General features: G+C 34.8%; 1 protein-coding gene across 1 annotated transcript; it reads left to right on the forward strand.

The window, feature by feature from the left end:
• Nucleotides 1-807: 807 nt before the first annotated feature.
• On the forward strand, nt 808-19,054 carry LOC110102262 (protein DETOXIFICATION 16-like). The gene is made up of 6 exons (XM_028695482.1): nt 808-1,002; nt 1,095-1,639; nt 1,726-1,812; nt 2,030-2,262; nt 2,349-2,434; nt 18,896-19,054. The coding sequence occupies exons 1-6, from the start codon at nt 808-810 to the stop codon at nt 19,052-19,054; spliced, it is 1,305 nt and encodes a 434-aa protein (XP_028551315.1).
• Nucleotides 19,055-19,287: the final 233 nt, after the last annotated feature.

Consider the following 19,287-nt stretch of genomic DNA (forward strand, 5'->3'; position numbering starts at 1 on the left):
ATTATTAATTTTTTTAAAGAAGAATATATAATTTAATGTATATGTTTTAATATGATATAAATAACTAGAAATTATAATTGCAACTGTAAAATTTTAAATTTTAGATATCTAATTATATACCAATTCTATGATATGTATGCAAACTCTTAACCTATTTAGTGTGATGAAGTAAGATGGACATGGACATCAATGATTATTTAGACTTCGTTTGGGATATTTTTTATTGGTTTGCTTCTTAGTCGTCAATCACAATTTTTGTTTGTCTACCAATTTTTGCCATCTTTAAAAAAAAATATTTTACTAAAAAACTGTTTTCTTTATCTGTTTTAAAAAATTACTTTCTCTTTTAACAATTTTACAAAACTATCACTTAAATTTTTTTTTTTTACAAAACTATCACAAAGCTGTCCCCGACTAAATGTTAGTTTTCAATAACAGGTGCAAAAAACTATCGGCTAAGTTATAAAGAAATTTATTGGCATTTGTTTTCGTTTATAAAATTGGTAATTTAAATTTGAAAAAAATTAATGACTTAAACTTGATGTTTCCATCTTTCTGCTATTAATGATTTAATTATTTAATTTCACAAATTCGGCAGCCTACCAACTAATATAATTAATAGGAAAAACAGTAGATGCCATTCAACTAATGATAAAAATTTCACGTCCAGCAGAAACTCAACCCCTTGTCTTATAGCCTGTCATTAGATTTGCCATTGTAAAGTTTCTTAGCTATATAAAGGTGGCAAGACGGGGATAATGTGAGTCAGGGAGAAGAAACGGATAGAGAAATATAGCTCAGATATCCATGGAGAAAAAGAAGGGAATGATGAAGGAGATAAAGAGGCAGATGTGCCTTGCAATGCCACTTACAGTTGCGAATTTCCTTATGTTTGCCCTCCAATTTGTATCGATAATGGTAGTTGGCCATATAAGTCACGAAAAGCTCGCCGGAGCCTCCATAGCCATTTCCTTCGTGAATTCACTTGGCTTCTCAGTGCTCGTATGTGCTTCTCCTTTATTTATTTTCCTTATTTGAGTTAGTGATGTAAGATCATTTATGTTTCTTCTTTCTCCTGCCCAATGATTAAGTAGATGGGAGCAAGTTCTGCACTAGATACCTTATGTGGACAATCTTTTGGAGCACAAAATTACAAGATGGTGGGTTTATATCTACAAAGAGCAATGGTCATTTGTGTCCTTATCAGCATTCCACTTGCCTTTGGCACGGCTTTCTCTGGCAGAATTCTTATTTTGCTCCGCCAAGTCCCGGAGATATCAATGGCAGCAGAATCTTATGCTCGGTTGATGATTCCATCACTATTCGCATTTGGCCTTATACAGTGCATCCTCAAGTTCTTACAAGCTCAAAAAATAGTGCTACCCATAATGTTTAGCAGTGGAATCACAGCTATTTTTCACGTCATCAATTGTTGGTTCTTTACATATAAAACTGGACTTGGTTATCGAGGAGCTGCGCTTTCTGTTTCAATCTCTTATTGGTTCAATTTACTGCTATTAGTACTATATGTCTTTCTATCACCCTCTTGCAAGTCAACATGGACTGGATTCTCTAGAGAAGCTTTTCATGGCTTGTGGGACTTTCTTAAACTCGGCATTCCTTCTACTTTGATGGTTTGGTTAGTAACTGATGCATTACTTCTTTGAATATCGATCATTGGTGCTCAATCCTTATGCATGCTTCTTACATGACATATATTTGTAGCTTTCAAAACTGGCAATTCGAGTTGTTGTTGATACTTGCTGGACTTCTTACAAATCCAGCGCTCCAAACGTCATTAATGTCAATAAGGTATTTTTTTTCTTAAATTTTATTGCGATTAAATTATTTTGATTTATATATGGTTAATTTATTCTAATTTCACAGTCAAAACATTTCTTCACTGGTGTATTGTGGTCCCCTTGGGGCTGAGTGGTGCAGTCAGGTTAGATGACATGATTTCTCTTCTTTCAAATACTAAACAACATCTGAAAGCTCATACTAAGTAAGTTTTCTTCATTTTTTTCAGTACCAGAATATCCAATGAATTGGGTGCACAAAATCCAGGGGCTGCTGTATTGGCTATCCTAACTGCGGCAGTAGCCATAATTATTGAAGGTGATAGTGGGATTTGGATGATTGGTGGACGGAACTTATGGGACATCTATAATACCAAAGAGAGGGAAGTTGTGAATGCTGTGCTGAATGATTCCATGGATAGCTCTATCCATTTCATTGATGGTTTCCAATGCGTGCTTTTAGGTATTTAAGCACTCTGCGCTAAGACTAATTAGCAAGGACTAATTCCTCTTGTTATTAATTGCTCTAATAATTCGTTATGAATTCAGGCACAATTAGAGAAGTGGTAGGCAAAAGATGGGTTTTTGTTTGTCTCGGTTCTTACCTCGTTGGATTTCCAGCATCTAACTTCTTGGTTTTTTTTCCATATGGATAAAGGGTCTTTGGATTGGAAACATCTGTGCGATTTTTGTTCAAGACGCGTGCTGCAAATAATGACAATGTTTACAAACTGAGAAACAGTAAGCTTTCTGAAAGGCTCGTTATTTGTTGCACTCTAAGGTTTCGTTTGGGATAGTCTTTACTTTCTATTTTAGAAAGGTTTCTTAAATACAATTTTTTTATTTGAAAAATTTAAATAAAAAGCTTATTTCATTTAAAAAAAAATGTCCATGAAAACCTAAGATATATTAACAAAAAAACTCTAGGCTTTTGTTTGGGATAATTTGACTGCTTTCTACAAAGTAATATTTTGAGTAAAAAAATTGAACTATCAATTTTGTATAAAAAAAATTTTTTGAAGATGCATCAAAGAAAGTCGCACCCAACACGAAGCTATATGGCTCGTTTGGGACGGCTTTTTTATTGCTTTCTAAAACGGAGTTTTTATTACCAAATTTTTTTATTTTTCGTACTAAAACTCCGTTTTAGAAAGCAATAAAAAAGCCTTCCCAAACGAAGCCTAAGAAGTGTTAGTAAAGTGCTTATCCTAATCGCATCATAAAATTATGTTTAATCTTTATTCTAAAAGAATCTTACATTTTACCCTATTTTTTTAAATAACAAGGTTATTGGAAGGCTTCTGGAAAGAGCTCAAACATCTGAGAAATCAGAGCCCAGACTATTGGATAGCAAATATGCCTTCATCCAGGCATTCCTTTTCCATTGCAATTGATCCGACAGAATTAAGTTAGTTCTAAACATATTGAAAATGATAAAACTTATGTGTTTTCTCCCGCTCTCTTTCCTCTCTTTCTCCTTTCTTTTCGATCTCCCTCTCTACAGTATAATATTTAGAAAATCTTGAAAGATAGGCATATATTATGTTTGACGTACCTGTTGACATCATTATTAAATAAATAAAATCAACTTATCTCTTGTGGAAGTGTCATATATATATATATATATATATATATATATTGGAAAATTTGGGGCTTTGCCTTTTCTATATATCATAGAAAAAAATTAATAGTAGCATCAAGGAAACTGATTATATGTGTAAGAGAAAAGAGAAACAAACAAACAAACAAAAGAAATACAAAATGGAAAGAAGAGAGTTTTTGAAGAAAAACAAAGCAAAAGTGAGACCGGAGTCGCCACCGAACAAGCTCAGATTGGAGTCGCCACCGAACAAGCTCGTACCTGGGGGAAAGAACGCCAGGTGTAGGTGTCGGACCTAGCCACCATCATTCGGCCTTGGATGACCACGCTCACACCAATTTCTAGATCTCTTATTCTTTATCATATGCACAATCTTGTGAGGATACAGAAGGAAACCAGAGAAATATCAAAAACAGAACTCTTATTCTCGAATGAGGATTTCATTTGAAAAACAAAATAAAAAATTTGCCCCATTCTCTCTATGGGGAACTATTTATACACATAAGAGAAATAAACAGAACTAACGCCAGGCTACACCGCCGGCACACAAGAATAGAAACACAGGAATTAAATGTCGTAAGTAGACGCTTCGGCGTCATTCTAACGAGGTGGGAGAAGATTCAAGTTTGATGTGAGGGGTTAAGTCTGCTACATTAGACACAGCTGAAACTTTGTAATCACCCGACAAATCAATTTGATATGCATTGTCATTTATCTTCTTAATGACTCTAAAAGGTCAGTCGGCCTTTGGGTTAAGCTTCTCGAAGGGTCCGGGAGGAAATCGCTCTTTCCTCAATCTGATCCAGACGAGGTCTCCTTCTTGGAACTGGACAACCTTCCGGTATTTATTGGCTTTTGCTTGGTATTTGCAATTATGTTTGAGAATCTCGGCCTGGACTTACTAGTGCAATTTCTTTATTTCAAGGCTCCTTTGTTCACCTTCAGAACTATAGGATGAGGGGGAAAAAATAAGAATTAAGTCAAGAGGGGTCAAGGGATTACTTCCATAAACAATTTTGAAGGGACTGTGTCAAGTAGTATTGTAAGGGGATCGGTTGAATGCAAACTCGACTTGAGCCAGAATTAAATCCCATTGTTGAAGATACTTCCCTACAAACCAGCGTAGAAGATTTCTCAGACTCTGATTATCGTTTTCGGTTTGGCCATCCATATGGGATGTGCGATCGAGCTAAATTGTAGTCGGGTTCCCATTTTTCCCAACAATTCCAGAAATGACTTAAAAATTTGACATCACGATCCGAGGTGATGGTTCTGGGAATTCTATGAAGACGAACTATTTCTCTAAAATAGAGATCGCCAATGTGAGTGGCGTCAAGGGTCTTGTTACAAGCTACAAAATGGGCCATCTTTGAGAATCAATCTACGACCACCATGATAGAATATTTATTTCTTTGAGTTCTGGGTAGTCCCAACACAAAGTCCATTGAGACATCCTCCCATGGTCCTTGAGGAATGGGTAAAGGAAAATACAATCCTGCATTGTGTCCAGTAGTCTTTTCTTGCTGGTAGATTATGCACCCTTTCACATATTTGCCTACATCTTTAGGTAGAGCAGGCCAATAAAACTTCTCCTTGATCAAAGCCAAGGTTTTGTTGCGGCCGAAATGGCCCACCAAGCCGCCGTCATGGCATTCTGAAATCAACACAATTCTGAGGGAACACTTAGGGATACATATGCAATTGTGGAAAAATAAGTACCCATCTCGGATTTTAAAAAATTGATGTGCATGGTTTTGACATTTCTCCCAAATATTTTCAAAATCCATGTCCTGTGCATACAGTTCTCTGATGGAGTCAAAACCCATGAGCTTAGCTTGCATTTCCTGAACCAATACATGGCGCCTACTTAAGGCATCTACCACCTGATTCAGCTTGTCCGACTTGTGCTTTAACATGAAATGAAAGGCGGCTAAGGATCCAACCCACGTTGCGTGTCTACCGCGAAGTTTCTTCTGGCTATTGAGGAACTTCAAAGCAGCATGATGAGTAAAGAGAATAAACTCTTTAATTAGAAGATAGTGGCTCCAGTGATAAAGATCCCGCATAATAGCATAAAACTCCTTGTCGTAAGTGGAATATTTTTTCCGCTAGTCATTCAACTTCTCTCTAAAGTAAGCTATGGGCTGGTCTTCTTGGCTTAGGATGAAGGCTCCAATTCCCATATTAGATGCATCACAATCGACTTGGAACAACTTGTCAAAATAAGGTAGTCGAAGCACTGGTGTCGTGGTCACTCTCTCCTTGAGACATTCAAAACTACTTTTAGCTTCATTCGTCAAAAGGAAATTGTCTGCCTTTAACTCTTTGGTGAGTGGATCGAGCTGCAAGGGTACTAAAATTCTGAATGAACTGACAGTAAAATGAGGCCAGGCCATGGAACCTCTACAAGTTGGTGAAGGATTGCGGAGTAGAACAACTCATAATAGCTTCGATCTTCTCCGGATCAACTTCAATTCTGACTGCCGAAAGTATAAAACCCAAGAATTTAATGCGTTTGTCTAGGAATTGACACTTCTGAGGATTCAAATACAGCTTTTGTTCCCTTAACACCTCAAGCACCTGCCTTAGATAATATAAATTGCTATGAAGGTTGCTACTGCCGACAAGTATATCATTAAAGTAGATGATCACAAACTTGCACAAGAAAGGATGAAATATCTGATTCATTAATCGCATAAAAGTAGGCACATACTGTAAGTTCCATCAATATCTGATTCACGAACTCTGCTATCAATACACATCATGTAAGTTCTATCTTTCTTTGATACGAGCAAAGCAGGCACCACACATGGACTTATGCTTGGTCTTATTAATCCCCTGACCGTTAATCCTTCTACTTACCGCTTTAATTCTTCATGCTCCTATGGCCAGAGTCTATAGGGAGGACGATAGGGTAATGTTTCTCTAGAGACTAAGTCCATAGTGAGTTGAATATCTGAGAGGGGCGGTAGACCCGCAGGTAAATTGTTAGCAAAAACTTCTTGAAATTCTGCCAAAGCAGCTGAATCTATGGCGGGTGATGACATACATCATTATCAACTTCCTTGATGTAATACATAACAACTGCTAGCTTCTTGCATGGCTAAATGACATTCTGACTTGTTGATAATAAGTTGATCGGTTAAATACTTGCATTGCAACTCCTTCATCTTGTCCTAACTCATAATTTTGCTTCGACCTTTATGTAATCGTGTGCGCTTCAGATTTTCCCACCACAACGACGCATTTTTTGTCAGCTTGATGGCCACTAGTTTTACAATCCAATCAGGAGAAACTTATTTTTAATCAAGAACACATTCCATAGTATGCAACCAATTCAAGAATTCGTCTGGCTCCATCCTTTCATCAAATTCTGGAAGCTCGATTTTCACTCTTACATCATCTCTGGTCGTCGGTCTGCCTCGAGCTAGCCCTCGCCTATGGCTGTATTCGTCACTGGACATTTCTTGATGGAACAGATTGACTTTTTTTTTTGGTTAAAACCAACAGAGGGGCCTACACGTTAGTATCAAAAAAATGGTTACAAGGTCCTTAATAGGAATCTCCAGCTTGCTAATGCTCATCAGAGCTACAAAAAAATAAATCAAAAAGCCTAGTGGTTCATAATACTAACAATTACAAAATAACCTAAAAACATGCTAGGGTTGTAAGATATCAGCACCCAAAAAAGGAGTTGAGAAATAAAAGTAATACACATAGAACTCCTGCAAAATTCAAAATCAAACCTCCAAAAACTCTGGTCTTTCAACATCCATTGCTCCCTATAAGAAAGAAAAAATTCAGAAATTGAACTCCACACCTGCAAAAAAGAAAACCTCCAAAAAAATAGAGTATTGTGAAACCTATCCTGCCAATCGTAACTATGAAAGTTATTGCGCGTTAAGAACCAGACGGATATTACCATGCCTTTCTTACAAACTCCATTAATAAGACAGAGGAGCTCGAATGTACAGCATACACGAATCCTTATGAAAATAGAACTGAACTTGCAATTTAAAGTGAAACATTGCATAATAAACGCCAAACAACTATACTAAAAATTCCAATATCCGTTCCCAACATCCTAAAAAGAAACAATAGACTGCTCCCATAAACTCCCAAGAACAAACACAACACACAAAAAACAAGTCTGCCACAAGTTTCTGAGAAAAAACTTCCCCAAACACCTCGCAGCCATATCACCCTCCCATGAAACCCATATATTGATATTCGTAATAATCATAGCAAAGAAAATAGCAAAAAAAAAAAACCACTTAATGGTGTCTAATGTAGGGTAAACCACCACGGTCCAGGTTAACCATGCCTTTAACAACAACATGACTATCATTATCATTAAACTCACAGAAACTAATATAAGTGCAACCCATTTTGGCCAAAAACATTAGCACACCCATTACCCTCCCGAAAAATGTGAGAGATCTTATAATTTAAGTTGGAAAGGTCTTGCTTCAACTGCCTAATCAGATAAAAGTTCTCAGCATTAAACAAATAAGGGCTGTTAAGATAATGTAAAATGAGCATAGCGTCAACCTCAATCCAAACCTTATTAAAACCTAATTTAAGACATATATTGACACCAAACCTGAGACCATGCAACTCAGCAATAAAAACAAAATTACCAGAAATAGGACCAGCAAAGCATTTAATCATCTTGCCATAGTGGTTCCTCAAAATACCCCCACAACCAGCCACCTTACCATTGTAAGACCCATCAGTGTTAAGCTTGATCCAGTCAGGATCCGATTTGAGCCAAGTAATAATCCTCTCCTTCCTATCTTTATAAGTAGAAATGTTATAAATGCCAAAATGAGGAGTCACCTTATAACAGCCTTTGAAATTTTCAGATTTAATGATATTAGCCACATAAAGCATTCTAATTTTATCACAAATAGAAAGGATGATACTAGTGGCATTCATATTGGTCCCCTCATGCTTAGCTTCATTTCTACCTTTCCAAAGAAACCAAGTAATGGTAGTGGTAAGACAATTCCTAATATGGCCTTTAGAATTAACAAACCAACACTTGAAAATATCAATAATGCTCTTAAAAAAATGATTGAAATTGAAATTAAAAAGATCTTCAAAGTGAATCCAAACACGAACCGCAATTGGCCCGTTGGCCAATACATGGTTGAGGGTTTCAATGTGATGATATCAATAGCATTTGGAGACAATATGAAAACCTTTTTTCTTGAGATTACTATCCACAAGCATATAATTATATATCACTCTCCAAGTAAGAATAGAAAAAGAACATGGAATGGAGTTATGCCAGATAACAGAAAAAAAGGGGTTATGAGGTCTATTCTCTTTAATAGAGTACCATGCTTCCTTCAAAGCAAATTGACCATTATGAGACTTAGTAAAAAGAATACAATCCTCTTTATCACTTTGTAAAGGAGTATTCAAGATGATATTAATGATGCAATCATGAATAATCTCCTTCAACAAAACAATATTCCAACCCCATTACTTAATAAATGTTTAACTAATAAAGTGGAAATAGATCTAGTGTTAAGTAAATTGTCAATAGAATAATTGCCCAGCCATTGATCCTGCAAAAAAAAAACATCCCCCTTGCCAAGACCTCATTGAATAAACTCATCCGTCTCCCCCTTGATGTTACAAAGCCTCTTCCAAATGAAGGAGTCACCCTTTTTGAAGCTACAAACCGTAGGATGCTTAAGCCCACAGTACTTACTATGTAAAAACTTGTCCCATAAACTATTTTTAGATCTAAAGTTGAACCAAAGTTTATAAGAAAAAGCTTTACTAATATCCGCCAAATTCTTGCAACCCAAGCTCCCTTCCTTCAAGTCACCACAACATTTCTTCCAAGAAGCCTAGTAAATAGCACCTTTACCATTTCTAGAGCCCCAAAAAAGGGATAACTTGAATGAGCACGCTTAACTATGAAGTTAATATGAAGCCACCCCCTTTACCATTTTGTCCTATTGATGTAACTTCCCAATATGTCACCCATCTAGGATTTCTCTTGAATGAGCATGCTTAACTATGAAGTTTCTTTATGAAATTCGAACCATTATACTAAAAGTTGCCTCGATGTTTAAGAGTTTAACTTTTTTTTTATTTAAGTTGTTTCACAATCTCTCCCATATAAGTAACTGATGTCCTCATCAGGATCTTTATTTCAAAATCATCCACCAAGCAGATAGAATTCTAGAGATGGATACTACAAGTTCAAGTGGTGACACCCCCCATGTAGCACTTTGTCCCATATAAGGTTCAAGAGGTGACTCTCAAGATGTAGTACATTATCATGTATGGCATTTAGTTATCATCTTTTAGCTGGTGTATTTATTTGATATCATTTGTAACATCCCAAACTCTTAACTATCAAGATATTGTTCACTTTGATCTAAGGGCCTTAGGGTTTTTTCCTATTAGTATAACTTCTTAGGAGGTCACCCATCTAGGATTTTTCTAGGATGAACATGCTTACCTGTAAAGTTTCTTAATGAAATTCTAACAATTACACCAAAAGACACCTCAATATTTAAGAGTTTAACTTCTTCTACTTAACGGGTTTCACTATCATACTGATAAGTGTAAGGAGGACTGGTGGTGGATAGATGAGCAAGCGAGGAGGGCCTATGTGAGTATATAAGTTTATTGTTTTAAGTGTTAATTATAAATTAATTAATATTATGTTATCTTTCTTAAGATAAATATACACAGACTTGAGAGAGTTAGTCTGGAGCAAGTGAGGGATCCTCTAGGGTATCTGCAAATAATTAAGACTATAACATTTGTTTGTAGGTGGTAGGTGAAATGAAAAAGGGATAAGTTTATGGATTTGGCTTGCAGGCCTACGCGTATAAGAGACCGTCATTTGGTGGCTTCAACTTCTTATAAAGCAACTATGAGTGTTTTTTGAGGGCTCCAAAAAATTTGTGCCCCAAACTCCTCATTGCTTTTCGGGGGAGTTTAAATGGATTAAATTCAAGGGTAAATTTTAGGAAGACATATTGGGTTTGCAGATAAGGCACTACCCAAATATTTTGCCATCATTTTGCGAGGATTTTATGATATGAGTTTTTCCTTCATATGGGCTCAAGCCCCTATAGTTAATTACCCCTCCTGATAATGAGAGAGAACTTTCGATTAAGGTTAATTGTCTATGAATATGTTGTACCTATATATACATGATATTCAATATATAGTAATAGCATGGGTTTAGAGGATGAGGGTATGACATTTGAAATTAAAAATTGAACCATCTTGCACTTAAAGTGGATGGTGGGGGAATGTATGATGGACCCGATCAAGATCTCATGGTTTTGTCATTCCGGGCCATCATGGTCCCTAGTCTACTTAGTCAAAGGAGGTAGTTAACCTAACTTGATAGAAGGATCCTTGTCGACATCCATAGTTTACGTCGTCCAAGGGTACCTTATAGACCTAGGATGGATATTTTTCTAAGGGGATAAATTTGAATATATCTTAGCTAATAGAGTACTTTATGCCCTATCGATTATATCCCATTAATTCATTTCTCAAATATTTAATGTTAATTGGAAGCATACGGGCTCTGGCCATAACCATAATTTAGTGGTGTTATTTGGCAGCAAACTATTCAGTTTAGAGGGTCCTGGTTATAACTGTTTACATGCGATGCCATTTCATTGAAAAACCACCTGTTATATGACATGCACCATATCCTTACTTGCTAGAGATGGTTTGAGAATGAATCTTAGTGATATTCTTGATCAAACACTTGCCCTTTCTTAATTGAAGTGATATATTCATATTTGTCCACCTTGGCAAATTATTGCGGAGGATGGATGTATTTTGCTTTAAAAATTTTTATGGTTGAATTTCGATTTTAAATGTTTTGGATTTTGGATTTTTCTTAGATTTTCAAGTTTTATGGATATTTGGGTGGCATTTTGAATACATTTAGAGTTAACCCCTCTTGTTGAGATTTGTGTTCAAGAGCCCATCATCAGGATATTTATGGGTATTTTGGATATCAATTGATTGGACTTTGTCGACTCTGTCTACTACCCGATAGAGGATTGGGTACATCATAGGTTGTTCATTTCATGACCCACACATTATCCTCACTTGCCATGTTCATAAATACAACACACTCGCTCGAGCCCATGTGGGTTCATGATCACATATGCACTTCTTTCTGTTTTGTGTGTATATATATTATATGTATATGTGTGGGGGCATTCTTGGATATATGGTGGAGTTTTCTACAACAGCTTGTAGAAGCTCATATTTATTGCAGCACTTTGGTACTCATCTCTAGGTGATATGATGAATGCATAATATGTCTCCCATAGTGTCCCGTAGGAACTAGTGTACACCATATATCCTTCACCTTTGAGTTTTGTGTAATTATTACTATAAGCTTAGGGGATCAATCATTCATTAATAACTTGCATGCCTCAATAATCTTATCTAATATTGACATTCAGAACTTGGTTGGACTGAGACTCACTCACTTCAGTCTTAAAAATACTGATTTTATATAGCATTCTCTTCCCATAATTTGTATAAAAAATTTGCAAGCATTCCCCTAATTATACCATCATCATCATTTTCTACTATTGTCTTAAATATAGGACCAATCATTTTAACCGTGGATGACTGCATCCTTACTGATGTCCTATACGTCGAAATCAAGGGCCACCACTTTGGACTCACAACTATAATAATTGAAGGCACATCGGGCCGTCTAGAAGAATCATACGAGACATCCATTCCTAAAATAATTGTAGCAATCCTTGAGATGATTAGGATAACAAGTATATTTTCTATTTGTAATTGTGAATTTAGGCCACCAAGATTTACATCAATCCTTATTAACATATTTGTCAAATATTGATCATTAACTCTAGTGGGTGTAATGCATTGTGTGTTGACAATCACTTAAATACATCTATATGTATCACATTGTTACTTCCAGTGCATGTCAAATCCCTCTAGACACAACTTACATGTTGAATGTGGGTGAGGTCTCATGCATTGTCATTGAACCCTTCTACTTGCAGGAAATTGATGTGCTTGATGGGTGTACTATCGCATTTACTTACGCATCTTCTATCATTCGCAAGGATGACTAATGTGTATAGTTCCAAGACAGTTGACATCGGTCATAGGAAGATTTCCATATTTATAGTCTCTCCACTATCATAATTCATGAAAGAGCTAGTGCAGTTGCTTGTCTATTAATGATTATCACCTATGTGAATATTGTCCTTCATACAAAATCTCTTCCATCATTTCGTGCAAATGTCCATCTTTCATACACATGCCGATTGTACATTTCTTATTGTCACCTCAAAACAACTCTCCATGAGCCATACAACTTGTTATTGCATCGATAATTGGCTCATAATATGAATGAAAACATAGATACCATTGTCGATGAACCAATTATAATATCCATTGTAGGTTTTTCAATATAGCTTATAGATAGGTTGCTACATTTCCCATTATTTTCTCGTTGTTTGTTCACAAATTCTATATGCAAACCCTTTGTCCTCAAAGATTGTTTAAATCTACTTGCAAGCTTTTTTTTCCTCAAAGATAGTTTACAAGATACATGATAAGATTAATATTAATCCCTTCATTCCAATTGAGATGATCATTATTGGTTGATTATGATTGCTCAAATAAAATTTCTGCCAATTTATGTGTGAGTCCTTACTTGGTTAGATGAGATTTGGATGGATCACTCTCCTTAATTAGCATTTGGATTCCAATTGGAATGATAATTCCATTGGAACATTGATTATCCTTCAAATCAAATTCTTTAAATCTCATATATCAATGTTCATTTGAATACATGTCAAACTAAATACCAGTTTATTACATGAAATCTTGAACTTATTTTTTGTAATCCATTCAAGTTAGATCCTTTATGATTCATTCAAGTTCTTTGAGTCATCATTCAGAATGATGTTTTCTTATCACTTGGTTCAATTGGATCCATCTTCAATGTAGCTCATTTGTCTCTATTATGCTCAATTTCAAATTGAATTCATATTATCATAGTTCAAGCTCAAGTTCAAAGTTTTAGCTTGAGCTCAAGTTGTCCAAGTCATGTCCATTGAGGTCTCAATTGGTTTGAGTCCAAAATGAGTCTGCAACTTTTGTTCAAGCCCCCTATACGTGTTCATTAAAATTTGAGTAAATTGAGTTAAAAGTTTTTTTTTATTTGTTTAAAGTTGAGTCCAAGTTCAAGTTTGAAATTATGCAAAATTTGTTCAAGTTAGGTCTCCTGCTTCACTGAAAATTTTTGCAGCCTACCAGTGTCTCCTCCATTTAGGGGAAATTCTAGGAGAATGGGCCTCCTGCCACTCTAGAGAAAAGCATGTACGATAAGTGTCGAACGACAATGAGATCGTAAATCATCAATCCAACCACGCCAGAGAAAGGCGTGCATGGGTCTTCAAGCACATGTTAGAAATACATAGTTTTTTCCCCGTAGGTGCTGAAGCATCTACAGGTACAGATATTCATCCCTGCAGCGTTAGAGAAGAGTATATACAGGGCCTTCCTGCCTCACCGTTGGTGTCGCACCGTGTTCCCTTCTAACCATGCTAGTGAAAATCATGTATGGGCATTTTTTTGATGCATAGTGAACACCGACTGCAGGATTTTGAGTTAGGAAACCTTTATACTTATGCGATGTTAATAACGAAAATGATGACAATGTTATGAAAATGCACACAAATTCCTTCTTTTCATTCTCTTTTTTGCATTTTCTCCATTTTCTCCTTTTTTAGCATCACTTTCATCATCATCATTTTTTACTTATGTGCACACACATACACTTGCATACATACATATGCATATATATACACTTTTATGCATAATTAAAGTTAACAAATCTCTACTAATTAGAAAACTAATAATGCTTACTGCACTGTTTGGTATTAAGAGTTAATGCTATTAATACATGGTAAAATAAAAAGAAGATATATAGAAAATAGCATGGTAAAATAAAAAGAAGATATATAGAAAATAGCATGGTAAAATAAAAAGAAGATATATAGAAGAGGAAAGAAAACACAATGCTTTCATGTTAAAAAAAAAATTGTGTGTTAAAGTAGAACACTAAAATGGGTTGCTATTTGGAGGAAAGTGAGCTAAAGCAAACAAGCTTTGAGTGGTCATATTATTTTAATGGAATGGGAAAACTGACAGTAGGTAAATAGCAGAGAAATGGGATAATACAAGAAGACATGGGTCGATCTAGTGAAATGGGATGGGCTTTGTAAATGCGAGAAGTTTCGGCTAGCTTGCTGCTATATGGTAAATGGAGTAGAGAAGTTTGTATATGGGTTTGGATATCAAGCTTTTACAGAGTTATCAAAGTGTATGATGAGCTGATTTGGAATATGTGAGAGTGTGAATTGGGCTGCTGTAGCTTAAGTGGGCTGAATTGGTTAAGTGGGAAGATTGAAGTGGCTTAAAACAATGGGATGTTTAGGTTTGACACATTGTTGGATTTGTTTCACTTGGCTTTGATTAAAGCCCCAAATTAAGCAGGCCTTAAAGCTACATGTTAACTTACTTAGTCGAGAAGAGCCGAGTCATGTGTGGACGCAAAAAAGCAAATGAAAAAAAAAAAGCACGAAGTGAATGGGAAAAAGGTATAGACGACAGAGAATCAATTTACAAAGGCCGAGGTATTTTGGTCGTGAGGTTTGCTGAGTTCACATGTCTAAAAATGCAGGTGGAGGGCAACCTAGACGGAGGTAGGAAGTGGGCCTGAGCAAAGAAAGCCACTGGTCTCATCGGCACAATGAGAAAAGGAAGAATAGGCAGCTATTGTCTTTGGTTTGTGGATGAGTTTGGGATCGATTCAAACAAAGTATTGAATGTGGCCTTTTGAGTGGGGGTGAACTGGTTTTGGCGTGAAGAGGTAGAACAACAAACACATGAATTCAGGATTTGTGAAGACAAAGCTCACGGGTTGGTTATTAAAAAGAAAGATTCTTTATTCCATTCCATTTTAATAAAGATGAAAGACATCGGAGGCCAGGTCGATTGAAGATTGGCAGAAGTAGAGGATTTTCCTAGATGAGGTATCACATTTAATGCATTTGACTTTTTTTTTTTCTCCATTGGGCTCTGTTTTCTTTTTTTTTTAATATATAATTTTTAAAGTTAATAATTATTACATTAATTTAAAATGCCAACAATCTCATAATTAGTTCAAAATAACCTTGATTTGTGTGATTCTTTATTTTGTGTGTATTTTCCCTCATTTTAAGTGCTGATTTTGCCACTAAATTTTAATTGGACAAATTAGTAGTCAATCTTAAGAATTTGCGATGTTTTGAATGCAATGACAAAGTCTATTTTTTGATATGATGTTTTTGGGAGACATCAATTATTAAATTCTCTCACCTTAAGATTTGTGCCACCGCCTTAGCAAATCCCAATTATTCAAATAAAATATAAGTTTTAAATGTTGGCAATGTTCCTGACGCTATGGTGAAGTCTCTTATGCGATGGTAAATCATTTGGAAATCAAAATTTGTTTGACTCTTCAAGTGATGCATCACATCGACGTGCACATTGCTTAATTCACTGATTTTGTCCCTTTGTAAGTGGTTTGATGCATAGGGGTCAGTAAATGTATCATAGTTTGATTTATTTTTTATTAAAGGAGAAAAGCTTTGGGAGAGATGAGACATGAATGTTGATAACATAGGTGTAATAAACTGTATTTTTACTTTGCCAATTGTTTTTGGAGACATTATAACTCTGAATAATAATTCATCTTAGTCACAGTATTTTGATCATAGTATTTTACTTACATTAATTTTTTCATAATTTTTGAGAACCAGTGAAAATCCTTAAGGAATTGGCACTTGTCGGTACAAGTAAGAATTTCGGGATCATTATGTGTCCATTTTGCAAACTAATTTCACCAATATTTTCTAAAAAATATGCTTTATTTTATGAATATTTTTTTTATAATTTTTAATATCTGAAAATGATTTATTTGAATTTTGTACTACATAATTTATTAAATTAAATATTATAATAATATTATATTAACATATCATAAAGCACTAATGTATCCATTAAAATCCATTTAATCTCCCTAAGCTTTTGGCTAATAGAGAATGTGGTGTGTGGAAAATGTGAGAAACAAGGTAAGAAATAGAAATAAGAAACTTAAATTTGGAGGGCACAATACAATTTTTGTCCGTCGACGCAGTTGGAATATTTATTTGTCTCGCTGTAAGGAACCTTTACCCTATTTCTGATTTAAAGGAGTTTCTATTTTTTTGGTATTTTTTGATTAAATTTGAGTTTTCCTTATAAAAAAAATATGAGTAACTTTGTATTGATAAAACTTTCACTGTTTAACTTTTTTTTTTGTGTGCTATGGAGACAATAATTATGAGCATTTTGAGTATTTACTTAAAATTTTTTCTCTCGTGATTTTAAAAATATAGCAAATTTTTTCTACCCTGAAATTTATTTTGACATCTAAAAATAGCAGTGTAGTATATTAAATATCTTAAAATATCAATTTATTCAATTCCTATATTTTCGTAATTTTTTGAAAATGTGTATTTTTTTCCTAATAGGATTCTTTATTATTTATCATTATGATATTTTAGCATCTTCTTAATTAAGCTCAATTATGTATTATTTACTACAATGCATTGAAAATGAATGTGGATATGTATTTGAGTAATAGCTGGTTATTATTACTATTATAGTATTATGATAATAATATGTATGTGTGAAACAAACAAGTAAAGACTAGTTGACCAATTGGTTGGAGACTAATTGACATGTACAGGATTATGGGCCGAGGTGCTTTCTTATAAATACTATGGTTTGATATTATCCTTTACTAATTCACTTGATATACTCATTGAGAGTTATAAATAGATCATTACTATACTGATGGATAAAGAGTTATGACTTTATTTCCTGAGCCAATGGTTTACTAACACTGAAAAATATCGTTATAGCCAGGTTTTCTTAATTATTTAGTATGACTACTAAAATGAATGTTTTGAAGCATTTTTTTTATTGTTATACGGATTTATTATTAATGGATAGATTTATTATTATTATATTATTCTTCTGCTCCTCTCACTAGATTGTTACTGTTACTGATATAGATACTGATACTATTTAATACTACTAATTAATTGTATTAATATTAAGCATATGATAAACTGAGCACATGATATAGAATGCCTCAATCGCATGCATACATTCCTATATGATTTTATTATATTGATTTAATTTTGATAGTCTTTACTAATATTTTAATTTGATATTTTGTATGATTTATGTACTGATTAGTATTACTGATACAATGATTGCTTTATAGATTTAACACTCATATTGGTTTACAACTTTACTAATTTCTGCACTGTATTATTTTATTATTTATAGATTCTACTCTTATTGCATTTGAGTTTTTCTATTCTTGCACTGATTCAATGATCATATGAATGTAACTCTCATGATTGAACTACTGACATACATATTGCTCCTTTACTATATTTTGAATTAAGTTATAAGTTTTAGTGACCTACTAGGCTTTTAAGCTCATAATATGTGGTCAAATAATTTCAGGTTAAGGTAATGGAGCAGAAGTGTGAGCTGGTCAGGTTCTGTTTCTTTTTTTTTTTTATAGTTATTCTTTTATACTCAGGAAAGATATGTGATGATTGTGCAGATCTTGAGTAGTGTATATGATATTTGGGAATGAATATAGATGTATACATTAATATTTTAAATTACTGAATTTGTTTTATTATTTATTACTGATATATGATATTAGACAGTTATAATTGTTATTTATTAAAAGATTAAAAGAATAATTCTTCCAATTTAGATTATGAGCATCACAAAAGGCTTAAAAGCCACATTTAATTCAAGAGGATCTCTTAGTTGAAGCAAAGCCAGTAGCACATATTTTTCGATGATTTGAAACATCAAATTTTCTCATCCCCTACTTTTAGCATTTTCACAGATCATGGAGCTCATCCTTTGAATCTTCATGAGACAAATTCTCATCAATCTTAAATGATTTTTGATCCATAATAACACTTGGAATTTCTGATTCTTCATGAGATAAATTCTCCAAGCTTGAATTTTCTTAATCCTTCATTTTAAGTTTCATAATAAGATCTTGGTGCTCCCATATTTTATCAAACTCTCTTTTCAAATGAATTGCTTGAATAATCATTTAAGCTATCATCTTTATTTTTCCTTTTCAGATATTTTCAAAAAGACATCATATTTTCTTGATTTCTAAATAATGTTCAATGCGCTCAAAACTTGATCACTATTGACATTCTCTTCAGCCATGACCTCCATAGATGGTTTCTAAAATTCTTTTGTGACCCACATGTAAAGTGTTCTTGTCTCGATCAAAGTTATCATATTCTTCTAATTCTTGAAGGATTCATGAACTTGAATGTTCATCGCTTTTGGCTTTCCCAAGGTGTCTTTACCAACGGTCATCGCCGGTAACGTGCCGATGGCTTACCGACGATTTACGGCGGTTTCAGCCGACGCCATGATACCGTCGGTATCGTGGCCGTCGGTAAACCGCCGGTATTGTGACCGGCGGTTAATCGGCCGGTACACCGCCGGCATATAGTTGTGGAATTGCCGGCGGCATTGACCGTCGGCAAACCGTCGCCGTCTTAGACCGCCGGTAAAAACCGCCGGTACAGAATTTTCTACGCCTAATTTTCAGGCGGTCACATACCCGCTGGACAACCGCCGGTAAATTATACAACCGTCGGTAAATATGCGTAAACCGCCGGTAAAAACCGCCGGTTTTGGGTGATTTTCCTGTAGTGAACTTCCTTATTGCGGCTATCAATAAAG

This window comes from Dendrobium catenatum, unplaced genomic scaffold (assembly GCF_001605985.2).
Source record: "Dendrobium catenatum unplaced genomic scaffold, ASM160598v2 fragScaff_scaffold_646, whole genome shotgun sequence".
NCBI lineage: Eukaryota > Viridiplantae > Streptophyta > Magnoliopsida > Asparagales > Orchidaceae > Dendrobium > Dendrobium catenatum.

Excerpts from the sequence above, each read along its gene's own strand:
- LOC110102262 (XM_028695482.1), top strand. The coding sequence starts at position 808 with ATGGAGAAAAAGAAGGGAATGATGAAGGAGATAAAGAGGCAGATGTGC. Across the intron at positions 1,813-2,029 it reads ACGTCATTAATGTCAATAAG|TACCAGAATATCCAATGAAT; the intron begins GTATTTTTTTTC and ends CATTTTTTTCAG. Across the intron at positions 2,263-2,348 it reads TTTCCAATGCGTGCTTTTAG|GCACAATTAGAGAAGTGGTA; the intron begins GTATTTAAGCAC and ends TTATGAATTCAG.